Source organism: Rhinopithecus roxellana, chromosome 1 (assembly GCF_007565055.1).
Source record: "Rhinopithecus roxellana isolate Shanxi Qingling chromosome 1, ASM756505v1, whole genome shotgun sequence".
Classification (NCBI taxonomy): Eukaryota; Metazoa; Chordata; class Mammalia; order Primates; family Cercopithecidae; genus Rhinopithecus; species Rhinopithecus roxellana.
In genome coordinates this window covers 186290616-186310855 of record NC_044549.1, presented here as the reverse complement: position 1 = coordinate 186310855, position 20240 = coordinate 186290616, and the positions used below count along the sequence as shown (strand labels likewise).

Here is a 20240-nt window from a genome sequence, read left to right as displayed (position 1 = left end):
ATATATTTCTTTCCAGGATGTTTTTCAATACACCGTTAAATAGACTTAATGTTAGAAAAATATTATAATAATTTTAATGACTATATAATAGCTTACTTATATATAAAGACTATTAAAAATCTTCCCCTCATTAGATTTTTAGGTTGATCTAGTTACATTATTTTAAACAATTGATATATACCTTTGAGCATAAGTATTTATAATTATTTCCTTAGGAGAAATTTAAAGAAGGAGCATTGCTGGATTAAGGAAGAAATATTTCCAGTTTTCTTCCATATTACATTTAATTCTACCTTTATGTTACCCTGAAAATCTTAAGTTAAAAGATAGGACAAAGTACCGTATTTTCTATGTATAGAATTTGTATGATCCTTAATCTGCAAGTAGGACCCACCCACCCCTTGAAGTTTCTCTGAAGAAGAAGTCTATGCTTTCTTTTAGCTACCCACTGTGGCAGGGGTGACTAAGATTTCATCTTATTTGTTATTAGGGAGTAGCTGCATTTAGTATTGAATATTGTGGTGGTGTGGATACTAAAAGCCATCACTGATAGACACCTTTTGGGGTATCTAAATTAAATACCCTTACTCCAGAATAGAATTTGGACATATTTAAAACATTTTAATGACATTTTGTCTCTACAGTATATTATAATATCTTACATATTGAATATTAAACCACAAGGAAACTTTTTGCTTATCGTCATCTCTTAAGGGCCTCATATGCTCATTTCACATTTATTTGGGCTATTATGAAGAGTATACCCCTTCCCTTTCTAGCTGTGGGTTGGGAAGTATGAAAAATCAGCCTAACTTTAGCTGAAGGAATGGAATTGTTCAAAAGCAGTTCTGAGGCACATGTAAATACTCAAGAGTAGAAAAATCAAAGAAGTGATGGTCCCTGATGAGGCTCTGAAAATTGAACCGACTGTGTGGTAAATGTGTGTATGTGTGAGTGTGAGTGTGTATGTGATCCTTAAGTGTTTAGGAGTGCTGGGCCACTAGTGGGGTGAGATCAGCATTGTTGGAGGGTTAAAGTATATAAAGCACTAGGCACAGTACTGCTTGTCATGAGGACTCAGTACAGAAGTCAGATAATAAAAATATGTTAGTGAATCATTGTAATCGATTCTGGAGGTCACATAATTGGTTGGCAATGCAGTCAGAACCCGAAATCCAGGTTTTTGATTCCAAGCCCAGTGCTTTCTCCAGTGGAACATGTCAACTCAGAGACATCAGGCATTTTGGCAAAAATTGTGGCCATTGCAGTAGGCAACCCTGGATAGGGTTGACTGTGGAGGCAAGAAGGGGCTGGATACTACCTAAGTAAAAGGTAAAAGAACTGGGGACTCCCAGGGATTTTTATGAGTAACAGTGCTGAGTCATATTTTGAGCCTGTACTCCATGGCTTGGTTTGTCCATTTCTGTCTTTGCACAAGGAGACTTCACAATGCCCCTAAATTTTAGAAAATTTAAATTTAAATTTCTCAAAAATTACATCACTAAGGACAGCTTTCTACTGATGATTTTTGTAATCTCACTTGTTTAAAACTGAATGTAAAGTGTTTTCTTTTTGCCTTTTTTTTTTTTTTTAAGTTTTTAGGTTTTAATTATCAGCTTTCTTTGAGAACCAAAGTAATCTCTCAGATCGTTCCTTTCTGTACTATATACAGTTTGGTAAGTCAGAGAAGCTCAGAAGTTATATCTCTGAAACTTGCTCTGCAGTTTCAACTAAAAGAAGAAAATAATGAGGCAAAGCAATGAGTTTGCCTGATTTTTTAAGGACCCTGGGTCCTTCGAATACAAGTCTTCATGGCATATGACAAATCTCCATGTTTTGACTGGGTGACCCAGGCTTCACCAAACTAGATACCACTGCTCTGGCTATTGGAAGAGGTTTAGGGATGGATACATTACTCAAATAATCTAGGGTATTTTGTTAGAAGTTTTCTCCTATGGATAGAAGGAAAGAGATGCCTCCATTTGGCTAGGTTTCCCATAGCTGAAACATGGCTTTATGGCTAGAAATATAAGCAGCCAACACAACAACTCACAATCTTCTTGAGAAGCAAACCAACAGAGAAGAAAGCAGAACTGAGATATGGGCAGAGAAAACTAGAGTCTTAATCATAACCCTTGATTCAGCTGTGTCTGAAGTCAACCCTCAGATATCCCAGTTACATAAATGTTGCCCTCTTTGTCTTAAAGTTGTGCTGCTTGGTTTTCTGTCACTTAAGTGGGTCCTTTACTTGTATTATTCCATTATCCTTATCATCCCTATTTTACAGATAAGGAAACGGAGACGCAGAAAGCTGAAGGGCTTTGCTCAAGCTAACATAGCTGGGAAGTATTATGACCTGGATTTGACGTTGGGCTGTTCTGACTACATAGCTTATGCTGTTTTTGTAGCTTGATACTGCTTCAGTTTATTGAGCTGGTCAACCCAATCCTTGGCAGCATCGAGGGCAGGCATTGGCTCTCTTGTTTTACTGGCCCACAAACAGGCCATTGACGTTAGACACTTCGGGCTGGTGCGCTTAGGGTCAGACAGGCTAAACTGGATCCTTGGACCCCATGCTGCATGCCTGGTTGCTCTGGGAACTCGTTTTCATTAAGGCTTCCAAACTTGCAGAAACCACAAACTGGTCTGGACCAACACCTAGCTGTCCTCTAGGTAGCTAGGCTGCTACTGAGCAGAAACGGATTCCGAAAGCAGAAAAACTCCCATGAAGACGCATCCGGCATTGAGGTGCTGGGACTTCCCACCTCCACTTCCCAAAACTTATGAAAACAGAGCAGAAGCTATTCAACTGTAGGACAACAGTGTTTTTAATATTTAAGTAACAAAACATTCAGGTTAACACTCAATGCATATACAATAAGATAGAGCAACAACAACAAAATTACAAAGCACGATCTAACTATATGGAGACTTTCAAACAATTAAGTGTTGGATGGAGAATGTGTTTATTAAAAACCCAGCTGAGCCACATCGCACTGCCTGAGACCTGACCAGGGTCTTTCTGGTGGTAGGAGGGAGAGCTCATTGTGCCCCGTGGTCTTCAGCTCAAATGGATGCTCTTCAACTCAAATCCAGAGAGCACTTAACAATCCCCATGCTCTAGATTGCCCAACATTCCTCCTTGCTTTTCTTTTTTCTTTAGTTCACTTGTCTGCTCATCCTTTACCCAAACTCAGGCAGTGAGTTCCACAAATACCTCCTCTGGTTTGGTCTAAATGTTGCTGTCTCAGTGAGAAGGGTCTCTGAGCTCACTGCTCTGACTCTTGATGAACACAACTTGTTATTATTTAATGGGGCATAATCCGTTCTTTCTCCACACATAGTCTATTCAGCCTGAAGACCCTTATGAGTATTCACCAATCCCCTTGGAGGTCACTTTCGTATGTACTATTGATGTGAGGACTTTACTCTCAAATAGTAACCTAATGGCCAAGTTCCCCTGCACCAATGCTGCTCTGGGTAGTTTTTAGAGACTGCTCTTACCTCAGTTTCCTAGGGGGTCTGTCTGGCTTTGAAACTGGGATGGAATTCTAATGTCCTGAAAGGAATTTAGACTTTCTGCTCAAAAGGGCAGTGATGTAAGCTCAGGGAAGGTGTGTGGTTGCAAAGAACTTTCAGTTTTGCCCAAATATCTGACAGTCCAACCACTGTAGGTGAATTCAGAGAAAGGAACAGCTCTCAGTAACAAAACTGACCAGTTTTGATGGCACACGCCTGTGGTCCCAGCTACTTGGGAGGCCGGGATAGGAGAATTGCTTGAGTGCAGGAGTTTGAGGCCAGCCTGGAAAGTAAGACCCCATGTCTAAACAAAGCAAAACAAAGCAAAACCGACCACAGTGCCAGGAAAGTGCTACTGCCAACTGGCAGTGGCTTGTAACCATGCAAATGTGGACATGTGTCACTTGGAAACATAACATTTAATTCAGGCTCAACATTTTTTTTTTTTTTTAAAGAATTGGTTTAACCTACTTCCTAGGACTTGCTGTATTCCATTATTTATTATTTATTTTTTAGACAGGATCTCAGTATGTCACCTGGCTGGAGTGCAGTGGTCTGATCACGGTTCACTGCAGCCCCAGCCTCCCAGGCTCAAGTGATCCTCTCATCTCAGCCTCCCGGGATGCTGGGACTACAGGTTTATGCCACCATGACTGGACAATTTTTTCTCTGTATTTTGTAGAGACAGGGTTTCTCCACATTGTCCAGGCTGGTCTTGAACTTCTGGGCTCAAGTGATCCTTCCTCCTTAGCCTCCCAAAGTGCTGGGATTCCAGGCATGAACCACTGCGCCCAGACAATATTTAGTTTTTACATAGCTTACACTTATTATCATGTATAATCAGAGCCATAGAAACCTCAAAGGGAGAGAATTAGGATCATTGAACTTTTCATGGAATTTGTACTTAAGTGTGACTTTACAAAGTACCATATAGACAATGTCAAAGCAATTATTTTTTCATTTCCTTCTATCCACATGTGGGGGTGAGGCTAATTCATAGAGATAGTGTATCATTTTACTAAAACATTATTTATTTTAACTATATTTAGGACTTAGATTAAAAAAATTTTTTCTCATTCATCTAGGGACAATTTCTGACCCGCGACAGAAAGAGGACTCCAGTGGAGAGCTCAGGAAACTCCTAGAATGGTCTTGCTGGAATAATAAGATGCCAACAGCAGTAGAAAGGCTTGGTTGCCTCAAACTGAAGATCACTTTGGTTTGGTAACGTTTAAGATCACAGCGTAAGAAAACCCGATCATGGGCTGGAGAGATTGCAAATACCTTGCTCCTATTGTTTCTTCTTCAGTAAGTGTGTATTAGTAGCCAAGTTAGGGGTGGGGAGGCAGAAGTCAAACAGCAGAAAATAATGTCTTTCGATCTACTCTTTTTCCTTTCAGAAGTTTTCTTGGGGATAAGCTGGGAACTAGATCATCAATGGGTTTATTAACTAGGAGGGAGAGGGGGGAGTCTGTCTAAATCATTAAAATGTGAGACAGAGATTAAAACCACATTCTCTCATCAGAGTAGAAAGTTATATTTAAAAAAAGAAATAGAGGATTGAAAATGTGAGCTATAGCCTCTAATTCATAAATGATACCTCAGATGTTTTATGATGGAATATTTAGAGACAGAGACATGAGGCTAAGACCACTTGGCCTCTCCAAAGATGAAATCAAGGCTTTTCTAACTTCCAGCTGTGAGTCAAAAGCAATAAGAAGTCAAGATGGAATCTCCTTGTTTTTTGGGTGAGCTCTCTGGGAGTTTCCTCTGCCTGTGCTGAGAGGTCTTGGAGCATTACACATAGTCGTGCTTGGAAGGATAAGATTGTACCTCGTCCTCTGTGTGGGCACCCCCATCGTATATCTTCTTGTTTTTGGTGTTGGACCCAAAGCCAGTGCTGGCCTTGAAGCCTCCAGGCTTGTAGGCAACACTGTGGCCCGAGGCATGATAAGAAACGGCTTTGTAGCTGAAAGAAAAATAAACATTCCAAGATTGTAGATGTCTTTGTCAGGAGGACCAACCTCCTATTTACCCTAAACTGTCTCAGTCTTGGCACTGAAAGTACAGTGTCCCTGAAAACCCATCAGTCCGGGGCAAACCAGGATAGTTAGTAACCCTGGTTTTTGGTACACTGGTTTTTCTGTCTCTGCAGTGGAACAGAAGTTCTTGCACTTTAGAGCTTTGCTGAGCCAAGAACAAAATCTCCTGAGAATAAAATAATTGTGATTCCAAATGGACATTTTTGGATGGTGGAGAGAGGTATCCCCAAATCCTCAGTAACTAATGAGTTCCCTCTGTTAATCAATAAAAATAAAGTTGAACCAGAAACAATGTCCAGGGGAACATTTTGCATCAAAGGATCATAGAATTTGTGAGCTGGAAGGTACCTACGTTCAGCCCATTGCCTCAAGCTGCTCATTTCATGGATGAGGTGATAGAGGCACACAGAGAGCAAATAACCTGCTGGAGGTCACAGGGCTGGTCAGCAGCAGAACCACACTGGAATCCAGCTCTCCCCACACAGTTCAATGTGGGGAGTTACAGCAGAGTTTCTCAGCAGCAGCACTGTTGACGGTTTGGAACAGATACTTCTTTGTTGTGGGACAGTTCTGTGCACTGTAGGGTGTTTAGTAGCATCCCTGGCCTCTACCTGCCAGAGGCCAGTATCACTTTCCCCCACCCTCCCAAAATTGTAACAATTAAAAATGTCTTCACATGTTGCCAAATATCCCCTGGGGGGCAAATTGCTCCTAGCTGAGAACCATGGAGTTACAAAACAATCTCAGAAGGAACCAAGAGGGATGGATTTTTCTTTCAAATAGGATCACATTTAAATCAATCTAGGCTGAAATATTTCCATTCTGTCCTTTAGGTTCCCCCTAAAAGAGAAGGTTCGATAATCCTTAAGTCAAATAAAGTTCTTCCCTATACCTAGATTAATTTTGTTTTTTTGGCTGCAAGTTATACATTAAAATAGACCCTGAACAAATAAAACGTCTGGTTGCAGCGGAACAGGGAGACTCACTTGGTTTCTTCTGGTGCCAGGCCCCGGCAGGCGATGCACATCATCACACCCCCAACTAGTGTGAGGCCTCCAGCAACCCAGCCCACGAACAGAGCCGCACCAAATGTGTACCTGGGTGGGGAGATGGTGGCTGTCAATATGGTTGACTCGACTCTCCAGGCTCCGCCCACTGTACCTGGCTGTGCCTGTTCTTTCTGTCCCCACTTTTGGATTCCACATCCATCCCTGCCCATGCCCCTGAACACACACTCCTGTGGGTCACAGCCAACTGATCAGGTACCCTGGAGAGTAGAATTGGGACTAAAGCTAGGGGGCAAAACAGCAGGGGATTCCAGCATCACTCAACCGTAATATTATAAATCTTATCTCTGTGAAACATCTCAAGAAATCTTCTCCTCTCTACTGGCAAAAGAAAGTGTCTTGAAGGTTTGGCAAGAGAAATTTGAGAGATATAAAATCAATCCCGACTGGACACGGTGGTTCACCCCTGTAATCCTAGCACTTTGGGAGGCCAAGCTTCAGCTGAGGTCGGGAGTTCAAGAGCAGCCTGGCCAACATGGTGAAACCCTGTCTGTACTGAAAATACAAAAATTAGCTGGGTGTGGTGGTGCACATCTCTCATCCCAGCTACTCAGGAGGCTAAGGTATGAGAACTGCTTGAACCTGGGAGGTGGAGGTTGCAGTGAGCTAAGATTGTGCCATTGCACTCCAGCCTGGGCCACAGATCGAGACTCTGACCAAAAAAAAAAAAAAAAATCAATCTCAAATTATTATTTCTGAAGGAATTTTAGTTCCTTGAGTTCTCAGTATGAGCCAATAAGCAGTCATCTTAACTTATCTCAAATAACCCTTACAACCATCCATGCAGGCAGAGCTATTACCTTCAGAAGGAACTAAGTTGAAGTGACTATTCCTTCTTTTATTGATGTCTTTACTTATTTGTTCAACAAGTCTTTATTGAGCTCCTACAATGTGCAGAGCCCTGCCCTGGTACTGGGACAATGGGCGAACAAGGTAGACAGAGACGCTGTGCTCATGGTGCTTCTGTTCCAGCTCACAAGAGAATTCTAACTTGGGGTGGTCTGACTCCAAAGCTGGTGCCCTTCGCCTAGGGGGTCTGCCTCCAATGGGACTCAGTTACATTGGATCAGGATTGAGAACAAAATCTCCTGAGGATAAAATAATTGTGATCCCAAATGGACATTTTTGGATGGTGGAGAGCAGTATCCTTCTTCAAGTGACCAAAAACTGTTAGGATGTCAGTGCACATTTTAATGCCAGTGGATAACTTGATTTCCAGCTCCACGAGCTCTGCAGAAAAGGAGAGCTCAGCACGGAAAAGGAGTGCCTCTCCTTGGAAGTTTCCCTTTGCATTCCCCAAAGAGCACAGGGACTGTTTGTAGAACTCTATGAATTACTAATATGTTTAAAGTCTATGACACAAGCTAAGAACGTTATACCAACAATAGGAAGACAAGTAATATGTGTGCAGACCTCTGCAACCTAAGAAAATACAATACTTTAGATGTGCTTTAAAAGCACACACATTAGCTGGGTGTGGTGGCTCACGCCTGTAATCCCAACACTTTGGGAGGCCGAGGCAGGCAGATCGCCTGAGGTTGGGAGTTCGAGACCTACCTGTCCAGCATGGTGAAACCCTGTCTCTACTAAAAATACAAAAATTAGCTGGGCATGGTGGCAGGTGCCTGTAATCCCAGCTACTTGGGAAGTTGAGGCAGGAGAACTGCTTGAACCCAGGAGGCGGAGGTTGCAGTGAGCCGAGATGGCACTATTGTACTCCAGCCTGGGCAACAGTCTCAAAAAAAAAAAAAAAAAAAAAAAGAAAAGAAAAAAAAAGAAAAAAAAAGCACACCTATTTAGCAGGATTAAAGTAAACAATGTAAGCTTCATGACGAAGTATAGTATTAATATGTAAAGCAAAACTGGTTGACTGAGTTCAGTCCTTGAAAAAGTTCTGGGAGAAAATTTACCTATAGGCTATTTTTATCTCCTTGGACTGGGAAAAAGACAGAAATTTGGTTTAAGGGCTTCTGCCTTGGCACGAAGAGCCCTGCCCTGTCATCCTACCCGGTGTGGCTGGGGACTGAACAGCAGATCTTTTCCTGGGGCGCTTCCTAGGGTGGTCCCTAGGTGATTTCCTGGTGACAGCCCTGGTCCGTGGGCCCTGACACAGACAAAGCCCCTGTCCTTGATACCCCTATGGATGGCTGAGTGATTGCTTAATGCTAATGATGATAACAACAATTGCTACCATGTATTAAGCCCTTACTGATACAGTGATAAGCGCTTTTTACCACTGTCTTGTTTAATTTTCCCAACAACCACTGTGATAGTATCTGTCACTCGCATTTTACAGACAAAGAGAGTGAAGCTCAGTGAGGCTAAGGAACTTCTCCAATAACCCAGGAAGGACACGATATTGTTAGGATTCAAATTCAGGTCACTTTGCCTTCAAAGCGCTCATTGTTAATGAATCTTCTGGGCATGAGGGACGAAGTCCTTTTCCTCAACTTAGATACTCTGGGTCCAGGTTAGCAAACCTAAATACTTACCTGGGACAGGCAAGAAACTTAAATGAGTGAAGTGAGCTACATAGAAGAACATAATTTTGTTTTCTCAACTGTAATATATGGAAAAAATCCCTATAAGCATGAGTTGGGCTATTTGGGCAGAGTGGGGATTGTGGTAAACTGTACAGAATGAGTCCTAGCCAGAAGGGCAGCTGCCTCTCTGCTGCAGAGATGGAGGTCATATGAGAATGAGGGCCCAGGGCAATGCTGCCAGATCTTCTGATTTTTTACACAAAGCTGGAAAAACAGAGTATGTGTATGTGTGTGGGGGGTGAAGTCTCCTTGTCGTAGGCCCTAGTGGTGCTCTACCATTTAATCGTTTCTGTGGGTCTCTTCCCCTGCTTGTGTATTCCTTTGCTTTTACCTGCTGGCCCCTGTGGCTGCCTCTGGAAATCTAGCTTTGGTTTAGCCACTGAAGCCACTCTGCCCACAGGGACTGACTGGCACCAAGGTATGAAAGCTCAGCTCTTTAGTTTGGGGTCGAGACAACTCTGGCATCTAATTCGCACTGCACAGCTCTCCTCAGGATCAGGCTGAGTCCCAGGGCTTCACCTGAAATCACGCCCGTGCTTGGCTTCCCTTCCTTCCCGGGCCTGCTTCCCTCACCCACTAACCCATCTCCCTTTTCTTAATGAACTCTGGCACTGGGATCCTCTTCTCAGGATCTGTTTCTGAGGAACCCAGTCCTTAACCCTTCTAATTTTTTTTTTTTTTTTTTTTTTTTTTGAGACGAAGTCTCGCTCTGTCGTCCAGGCCGGAGTGCAGTGGCGTGATCTCGGCTCACTGCAACCTCTGCCTCCCAGGTTCAAGCGATTCTCCTGCCTCAGTCTCCCAAGTAGCTGGGACTACAGGTGTCCACCACCACGCCCAGCTAATTTTGTATTTTCAGTAGAGACGGGGTTTCACCATATTGACCAGGCTGGTCTCGAACTCCTGACCTTGTGATCTGCCCACCTCAGCCTCCCAAAGTGCCGGGATTACAGGCGTGAGCCACCGCTCCTGGCCTAACCCTTCTAATTTTTAAATGTTGGTGATTGGTTCAGATTATAAAATGAAATGTTTTATACAAAATACCTTGCAGACTGTGTACAGTGTGAGGGCAGGCAGTTTGCAGCTCTAGTCTGGGGAGTAGGCTTTGCCACTGTTACATGCAACATGGCAATAATAGAGTCGGGGAACAGGAGAAGGAGGGGGGTCCCAGGACCAAGTGGGGCACGGGAACCAAAGCTCCATCAAGGTGACTACCAAGGTCTTTCTTGGCAGTCTTGTAAGACTTCTGGGTGGAGAAAATGAGAAGACAAAAGAAAGGGAAAGACAGCTGCCCATCCACCGAGGGAGAAGTTCAGGAGGCCTTCTATAGTCTTAATTCCAGGACTGAAGCTCCCTGCCCACAAGACAGGGGCCGGTGCTAGGGAGATGGTGTGAGAGAGTGATGGCAGGTGTTAGTGCTAAGTGCAAAGTGGCTGGTAGATGGCTCCTCTGGGCAAGCGCAATGACCCCAGGTACCCAAATGCTCTGGGAAAGGTGGGCTCTTCTAAGTAGCCTGAGCAATCATTCTGGTTTGCCCATGCTGGAGGAGTTTCCCAGAATGTGGAACTTGCAGTGCTAAACCTGGGAAAGTCTCAGGCAGACTGGCATGAGTTGGTCAACCTACTTCTAAGTTGCACCTGTAACTAAGAGACCATGAGAGGAACATAGAGTAGGATTGGGGGAGTTTTTGGGGATCACTTCCTTTACATTCTTGAAATAAAGCAGAAAAATGAATGGGGATTGGAGTTCCAGGGAGCCAGAGGGTAATGGATTTATCACACCCTCACTCTCCGTCTGTACCTCATGTTAGTGTGGCTGGAAAAAATGCTAAGTGCATGCATCCAGAGACGACAGGTCACTGAGGTCTAATATTTATATTTCTTCCCAAGAACAAGATCTTTCTTTTTCAGGAATTTGCTCCAGCTTCTTGCTATGAGATATATCCGTTTAAAGTGACTAAATGAATATGGGCATTGGTATTGTTTTTCCATCTTTTAAAAGTTCTACTCTCCTTCAGACACCAAATTGTAGTGGGGTTTCATCTCCCTCTGCCAGACTGTACCCGCTGTGAGAGTGGGGATTTTTGTATCTCCAGCACTCTGAACATGTCTTGGCTTACAGCAGGTGATCAATACATTTGTAGAATAAATGAATTAATGAATGAGAGAAAGAGGCAGCTATACCAGAAAGGAACATCACTTTTCTCACCCATACTGCACCTTGCTGATTTCTATTCAAACGTTTACCTGTTCCTAGCCAGGTCCCAGTTATGGACTGTAGATGTAAGTTGATATTCATTTACTTGCCTGGGTTAATAGTGCCTGTTTCATTGCCACCACAAAGGGGCTTGTGTAAGAGTGTTAGATAAATACTATGAACTGTCACCATATTTCAATGCAAATGTCAGATCAGCCTCAAGTCATATCACCAAGGATATTTCACTGAAATGAAGTTTATGAATTTACAGGTGATTGTTGATTTATGATACGGCATGGTTGTCTCTGATAAATTTTTGGTATTTCAGGCACTGACAGTCACATTAGGCGCATGTGTTTAATCAGATTCTTATAACAATATTCATCATGGTGAATGACAAGACCTAGATTAGGAGGTTACCTGGTCTGAATAGTCTGCACCATCCCACCCATGCTGCTGTACATGTTGGCTGTGGACATCCAGAAGTTAGTCACCAGCATGTTGGCAAACACAGACACTCCAGCAATTGCACAAAGACCTGTGGGCAAAGAAAAAGAAATCTCCAGAGTTAGTTTCAAGGGATTACAATGTTTCTGAGGCAGGTTATGCCTAGATGAGTTTAGATGAGTAGGCTGCAGAATATTGTATCCTTATAACCAAGCATTGATTACTGAATTCTCGCTATGTGCTAAACATTGTGATAGGTGCTTAGAATGTTTTATCTCGCTAATTGTGGAAGGATAGGTGTGTGTACAGAAAGAAATTTTTCATGCATCTTGGGACCAAGGCTCAATAGTCCAAATATTTTTGGTCTGTTTCTTTGGTAATGTCAAGATATCGTCCCTTAAAATCACTTTCTAAAGCCTTGCCAAAAAAATGCCTTTTAGAGATCAAGTCACATGACTCTTTTAGGGTTGAGAACCTTTTTTTTCCAGCTGAATTTAAGATTCAAAAGCTAAGTTTTTTTTTTTTTTAAAATAAAAAACAATTTCTTTTAATCAACATGGGGTGTCACAATGCTGCCTAGGCTGGTCTTGAACTCCTGGACTCAAGTGATCCTCCTGTCTTGGCCTCTCAAAGTGCTGACATTATAGACATGAACTACTGCATCCAGCTCAAAGTGCTGACATTATAGACATGAACTACTGCATCCAGCTAAGAACCTCTTCTATTGGGGTTGGAGTGGCAGCTAAGACGGACCTTAGTACTCATGATACGCAATTGGGCCTCCACACTCAGATCATGAATCTCAGTATGAAAAGTTCTGAACCACATTCAGGAGTAGGGAGGAGTCATGTTTTCTCTACCAGAATGATTTTGCTTTGACATTCCAGAAGTGGGAACTCCAGGCTCTGTGTTTACCTGAGACAATGAACATGATCCCGGAGGTCAGTGTCATGTTGGCTTTGGCAGAGTCCTCCATGCTGCCAATGCGGATGCATTTCAGGGCAAAGATGGATACTAGGAGGCCAATGGCACCCAGGACGATGCCTACGATCATCAGGGCTCGCACTGCCTGCAGCATGGCTGTGGGACAAGCGGCAAGACACAGCAGACAAATCAGACCAGCTCAGCACGCTTGATTCAGCTCTGGTTTAATAAAACAAAGCAACCACAACTAACCTGCACCAAACCTCTGAGAGACAGCAACGTCCATAAACTGTGAACCTTGCCATTGTCAAAGGATGTGGAATTGTGGGAAATACAAAATACATCACTTACAATTCTCTGATGAAGGACATGCACTCAGATGTCTACAGAATCAGAGAATTATGGATGGTTGGAACTGGGGAGGTCCTTGGATTGTACCTATTTCAGCTTCCTCATTTTTAAAGCTTGATAATCTGGGATCCGGAAAGGGAAAATAGTTTGTCTAAGGTGAGAGTTTGAATTACTGATAGAGCTTATAGCTGTGACTTCTAACCCAAATATTTTTCTTCTCTTGTGCTTCCGTATGTGATAAAAGTTTTACATAGTTGTGTCCACTTTAGGAAACCTAGAATTCATTTATAGCATATGATGAAGCCAAGATTGCTAAGTGATATACCAAGGATACTCAACTTTGTCCCTTTCCAAAAGGAACTGCTAAGATTATGGTGAGCTGTAGGTTTCAGATGTATATGAAAAGATCAATATAACAATATTAGGCCTTTCAACTGGACCAGTTTATCAGCAGTTCCCTTTCTAGGAATCAGTCATAGGTATAGGCCCTACAGGGACTCTTCTGCAGTGTCCTTACCTCCAGATATATCCCAAGTTGTTTCTAGTGCATCCTTAAATTGCTGTGACTCATCGCAACCATTGTTTACTGAGCCCTCCTGACTGGCCATGGGATGACAGTAGTTAACAACAGATCAGACATGGTCTCTGTTGTCATGGAGCTTATGCCAAAGTGGGGAACGACAGTCACTAAGCATGTCTATTACAAGTATAAATAATTTAACAAGGAAGACAAATTAGTCCTTCATGTGTTCCAGTAGGCAAGGCCCCTAGTGTGGGTTGGTAGGGTGGAGCTGAACTGCAAAACTGTGTGGAGATATTTATGTGCTAGACACCAATTATTTTATCCCTCCAGTATATCCCCTTTTTTCCTAAGTCCATGATTTTTGAAGGAGTTGCCATGTCTTACATCAGTGTTTTTCAAACTACTTAAAAATTTAAATTTCCAATCTGTCACAAATTGACATCCTGATAAAATACAAAATCACCTGCTTGAGTGTCACAGACATGTCAAATTGTTATAAATGTTTAGAAATATTTATTCTCGATTTCGGTACCGGAACTGTTCAGGTGGGTAACACATAGTTTGTGCGCCAGCTTGGTACACAGGCCCTACTTTGAGTAGTGATACTGACCTTGATCTTTCAGACCCTGACTTTATACCCAGTGCCTTGACCAAGGCAAATCAATCCAGCATGGGCATCTGAGTCAAACCAGGCAGATGAGACACTTATACAGAATGTCTTGCTGGACACAGAGAACATCCGGCCAGTCTCTCTCCAGGGGCTGAAAGTATAAGATGCTGTCCTGGGAGTCCATGGTTTCCTTCAGGTGGTAAGCTGCTGTATAATGGTAAGCAGACCAAACCCAACAGGAAGGTAGAGAGCCCTGACAGTCAGTGTTTGAGCTCCTGACTCCAGCTTTTCCTATGGTCCACATACATTCTTTCCTTAGGTTTCAGGTGCTATCCCAGCACCATTACTATTATTATTATTATTATTATTTTTTAAATCCCTACCTGTTTGAACTAATTCAGGTTGGGGTTCTGTTACTTGAAATCAAGTGTTTCTAACTTATGAAAGATGGTTTCATCAGTGTCTAGACATGCTAACCTTTAAAGTCTTATTGTTTTTGGAGAGTTTCCAGCCCTCCAGGTTCGAAGTCATGACCAGAGTGCTGCTGAAGCCCCTTGCAGATGTGAGGGGACCTCTCACACCAAGTCTTACAGCTGCAAAGACATTGCATTCCACAGTGTGGTATCAGAGAAGAGGTAAAGGGCATCATTTTTCTTTTTTGGGAAATTGCTGATTTTTTTCCTAGTTATATAAACAATAACTGCTCAATATAAAAATTTCAGGATGTATAGAAAACTATAAACAGGAAATAAAAAACAATAACCTGCTATTCCAACTCTTGGAGATAGCCACCTTTAGCATCCTGGTGGATAGTTTTCCAGGAAGGACTTTTTTAAAAAGGAGAAGCAAAACCCTCATGAGGCTCCCCCTGTCACCTGGACCCAAGGGAGCAAGTCAGGAGCCAGCTAGAAATGCAGATGGAGACCTTGCCAAGTTTTAACTAGAAGGGGATTGTGGGGTACACTCAAAGGAGGTGTCATTCCTACCCTCAGCGAGACCAGTTAATACCCAGGCAAAATTGAAATTTGGAAATGGAAAAGAAACAGGAGAAATGCTTATCAGTTTTTTTCTCTTTGAAGGAGATACTGAGGGAATCTGCCTATAGGGCTATGGGCAAAAGGCTCAGAGGAAACTGTGAACAAAACAGAAAGTTCTGTCCTGCCCTAGTTTTCACAGGCAGTTGCTACTTTTGAGTGAAAGCTAGTAAGGAATTTTCAGACATTAAAAAATGTAATCCATGGGGAAAAAAAAAACCCTACGATGCAGATAATATAATTATCACCCATTTTATGGTTGAAGAAATGGAGACTCAGGTGAGGTAACTTGCCCAAGGACACACATCAAGGGAAAGGAGGCAGAACTGGGAGTCAAATCCAAAACTGCCTCAAAATCATTACTTTTCCATCACAGCACATTGTTTTGAGGCACCTTATTCTGGAAAAACAGGTCCTGCCTTCCATCAGGTACAGGGATCCGTAAACTCTTACAAAATGTATCCTCCAAATTTGGAGACTCAACCATAAACAATCATGCTCCGAAATGGATGCTAAGAATGTGGAAGAAAACATTCTCCAAATCATCTTAGGGAATAACCTGGCCTGGTAGATTATTTATAAATGTGACTCTCAAGATGACAGCATTCCCATCTCCTCCAGCAGTCCTGGGAGAGGACTCTCTCCAGTCACCTTGGGAAGATTTCCCTCTCCTACAACAGCCAACATCATGGGCATCTGAGTCAAACATCAGTGGAGCTGTCAGCATATTCACTCTAAGGTGTGTTTGTATCATAAAGCAATTTGTCATGCCAGAAAAATCGGCAATCAATGAGAAATTTTGAAAAAGGAGAGTTAGATAGTGTAGAACTTGTTAAAGTGCCTCCTGCAATGTCTGAGGAACAGAGGCCCTAGCAGCCTTCTCACCAGATATCTGTCTGAAGTATGAATGACAGTGTCCACCTATTCTAGTTTTATCCCATTGATCTCTATATACTTGATTCTGATTCTCTTCTCCCTAAAGAAACTTCTGATTTTAACTTTGCTTCTCTGCTGGGAAGATAATTCTACAAACAACGATCGTCAGTCTTAGTCCCCTGGCAACTGTCATGGGGGCAGGTGCCAGTAAGTGGGAGGAAATTGGCTCCACTGCTTATGGCTAGAAACCTCCTATGTCTAGTAATGACCATGGAGATTCATGGTGGTAAACTCACCTTCCCCTCCACCTGCATGGTCCACCTGGGATCCTAATCTTCTCTATAGATAAGTAAACAGAGAAAACTGCCACAAAGTAGGTAGCAGGTAGGTTTCTCTTTTAGCCATTTTGTCTCTTACTTGATATTCTGATCAAGAGGCTTATCAGCTGATAACAGGTGAGTCAACAGGCTCTAACGCCTGATTCCCTGCACCAAAAGTGTGACTACAGCATTCTTCCCAATGAACAATGAAGTGTTATCAGACCTGAAGGGTGGGCAGGATTCAGGGCTGAAAGAAGCAAACAGAAAAATGGGAACTCAGTGTTCCCTCCCTGTTGCAAAACACCTTAATTCCCCAAGTAGCTGTGAACTGACAGGTGAGGTGCTCTCGGGTGTGGTTTTTTTCCAACACAGGCTGCACCTGAGCATCTTCTGGGGGCGCTTTTAAAGAAATATTAATGTTTGTTCTCACCCCCAGAGATTTTCATTTAATCATTCAATAACAAAATTTCAAGGAATAATGCGAGACAACAGCTTTCAAGAAGGGCTCAGCAGAGGTACTCGGAGTGGAGAGTTGGGCTGAAAGAGGGTTCTCAGGGGCTGGCATCACTAAGTGGAAGTGGGAGTGAGGATGATGGGACAGCAGTTCACCAGCAGCCAAAGGCCTGGACTGGGGCCCTGGTGGAGTAGGGGGGTGGGAGGAGCCATACCTTCAGGCATAGCTTGGTCCTAGACTGGAGACAAGAGAGCTAATGGAGGAGTCCAAAGGAGGGGAGCTCAGAAGACCGTAGTCTGAGGCCAGACTCCAGAAGAAAGGCTCTTGAGAATAAGATGGGAGACACTAGATTCTCTAGAGATTCCAGGAAATCAACACAGAAGTCCTTAGTACCTTGTAAAATTCTATAGAACAATGTGACACCAGGTGAGTGTTATTAGGTAAGTCATTTAAGCTCAATGAAAACGAGTCCTCAGTTCTGGAGGGAGTCAAAGATATCTCTTGCATAGATATGTGAGGATCAGATGCTACTTGGCATAAACCTAAGCCAGGCTCAATAAATATCAGTTTCCTCTCCTTCCCTAAAAACAACGTATCCCTTGGCAACTCCACATAGCTTTGACTTGTACTAACTGTATACAAACGTGAATCGTCTCACATGATGATAAAATATGGTTGAGGATTTGAAACAGCCATGTGTGTGAATTGCTATGGGCAAGAGGGGAAGAAAATTTGAAAAGAGGAAGAAAAGAAAGGCTTGGACCTAGCAGCACCTAAGTAGTGGGGGAAGATCAGGAAAAATGAACACAAGACTCTCAATGAGCAGGGGAGTTAGCTGATAGGAGAGGCAGCATAGGTGGGTTTCTATCTTCACTGACCTTCCTCTTCACCTCTGCTATGATTTGAATGTGTCTTTCCCTCCAAAATTTATATGTTGAAACGTAATCCCCAGTGCAGTACTACTGCGAGGTGAGGTCTGTAGGAGGTACCCTCAGGAATGACATTAGTGCCCTTATAAAAGGCCTTGAGGGAGCCTGTTTGTCTCTTTTGCCCTTCTGTCCCTTCTGCCATATGAGGACACAGTAAAAGGCACTATCTTTGAAGAGCATGAACCCTTACCAGATGGAATCTGCCGACACCTTGATCTTGGACTTCCCAGCCTCCAGAACTGTGAGAATAAATTTCTGTGGTTTATACATTACCCAGTCTAAGGTAATCTTGTTACAGCAGCAGGAACTGTCTAAGACATCCTTTAAGGTGAGATCCAACTACAACTCTGATGATGTGTCTCCCCACCAAGAAATGATGCTGCACCACTGACTAGGCCATCCTAGGGCATGACGCTTTGTGGTAGCTGCCCCTGCCATCTAAATGGGGACCACCACAGCTGCAAGCTGAGCAGGCATTTTGGTTCCTAGCTTTTCTCGTTGAGAAATCAGGGCAAGCAGCCTCATTTACCTAGGTTGCAGGTTCTCTTGAGCTGTGTAGACCTGTTCTCAGCTCCCTGTGGTGTCTTCATCATATACAATAACGTGTAACTTTTAGATGTTTGTCCACGTATTTGAAGAGGCATGCTGATGCTGAAATATCTTTCTCTTTTGAAGAGAGAGAAAGCAGCTTTACTGAAAACCAATAGACTCCCCAACTTTATAACTAACTTATAATCACTTCACCTTCTAGGGCTGGTTTCTTCTACCGGAAAATGGGGAAAGACAAACTGTTTTCACAACCAGTGAAACCATTCAGCCAATAGCAAGAAATAAACAGACAAGCTCTTTTAAGAAGGATACTTATGAGAAGTCTCATTTTTTTCCCTTTATGGATTTTTGATTTAGATTTTGTGAAGGTTTTGTGAAACTGTTCTCTGGATTAAATGTGGTCTGGTTTAAAACTTCACTCCTGTGTGTGTAAATATGATTTATAGGTTGATAAGAAACTCTGTGACTCTCCAGTGGCTGTTGTTTTTACACACTGAAGCAGAAAGGGGAAAATGTAGATAGTCATATAAAAAAAAAAAATCAAGGCCCTCAGTGCCTGCAGAGGGGCTGAGATATAGTGAAGTGTACAGAACATGGGTAGGATGGGGATGGGAAGGGAGAACACAGGGCGTGAAGTGATCTTGCCTTTGGATATTTGAATTCATAAAATGTTTTTGAGTTTGGAGGAAAAAAGGCTAGAAGATCAAATGTCCTAAGTGTTTGAGAGCCCTGAGTGATGTAGACACAGCAGTGATGATTTAGGGATACCAAGAGCTAGATCTTGTAAATGGGTCACAGGGCACTTTCTTTGTTTTTTTGTTTGTTTGTTTTTTTTTTTTGAGACAGAGTCTTGCTGTCAGCCAGGCTGGAGTGCAGTGGGGTGATCTCAGCCCACTGCAACCTCTGCCTCCTGGGTTCAAACAATTCTCCTGTCTCAGCTTCTTGAGTACCTGGGACTACAGGCACATACCACCATGCCTGGCTAATTTGTTCATATTTTTAGTAGAGACAGGGTTTCACCATATTGATCAGGCTGGTCTCGAACTCCTGACCTTAGGTGATCCACCCACCTTGGCCTCCCAAAGTGCTGGGATTACAGGAATGAGCCACCGTGCCTGGCCCAGCACTTTCATATAAATGTCTTACTGTGAGGCATTTCACAAATGGGGAAAGTGAGGTCCAGAGATGTAGGTGGCCAAGCTGTGCCCTTGATTCCAGCTCACTTCCCTCTAACTGTAAGGCTTACCACTTTACCAAATTTAGTCAAAATGTTTGCAAACACTTTAGAAAAAGCATTACTTGACTGTGATGTCAAGCCAGGGACATTATAGAGCCAGGGACATGAGTTTGCCATATCTTTGCCCCTCTCCATTCTGCTTATTGTTGGCCCTTTACTCGTCTTTTCCACTGTTTCCAGGGAAGGCAAGTGTGAATGGGATGCAAGTCATCCATACTTTAAACTTAATTCATACTCCTAATTTCACATCATTGATGATATTGTCACAAATGGATCAACGCCCATATACCCTCTGCGCTTATTGTGCTCAAGCCTAGACCAAGCTTTTCAATTCTAAAGGCAGCCCATTCCTGCATTTAGAAACAGGTTCTGGGCAGGGGAAAAGGATGCAGACTTGGAAGTCTTTGTCTTATGTTCACATCCTGTTTCTGCCATCTTCTATCCACGAGGCCTTGGGCATGTCCTTCCCTCACCCCCAGCCTCAGTTTCCAACTTTTTAAACCTAAAACTAATACACATTTTCCTGATTTTTGTAAAGATTAAGCTGAAGAGCCAATATGCAGCTCAATAAATAGTAGTTATTTTATTTCTGTCACTGTCCTCAGAGCACTGCATGCTGTAT

At 42.9% G+C, this 20240-nt stretch overlaps 1 protein-coding gene across 2 annotated transcripts in view; it reads right to left on the bottom strand.

Moving 5' to 3' along the window:
• Positions 1-2810: 2810 nt before the first annotated feature.
• Positions 2811-20240, bottom strand: part of CLDN18 (claudin 18) — a 35110-nt gene continuing 17680 nt past the window's right edge. For both annotated transcript variants that reach the window (XM_010363293.1, XM_010363292.1), the window contains exons 2-5: positions 12727-12891; positions 11785-11902; positions 6548-6658; positions 2811-5488 (exon numbers count right to left, since the gene is read on the bottom strand). In XM_010363293.1, the coding sequence (XP_010361595.1) occupies positions 5317-5488; positions 6548-6658; positions 11785-11902; positions 12727-12891 (566 nt within the window). In that variant the 3' untranslated portion in view covers positions 2811-5316. The remainder of the gene's footprint in view (positions 5489-6547; positions 6659-11784; positions 11903-12726; positions 12892-20240) is intronic.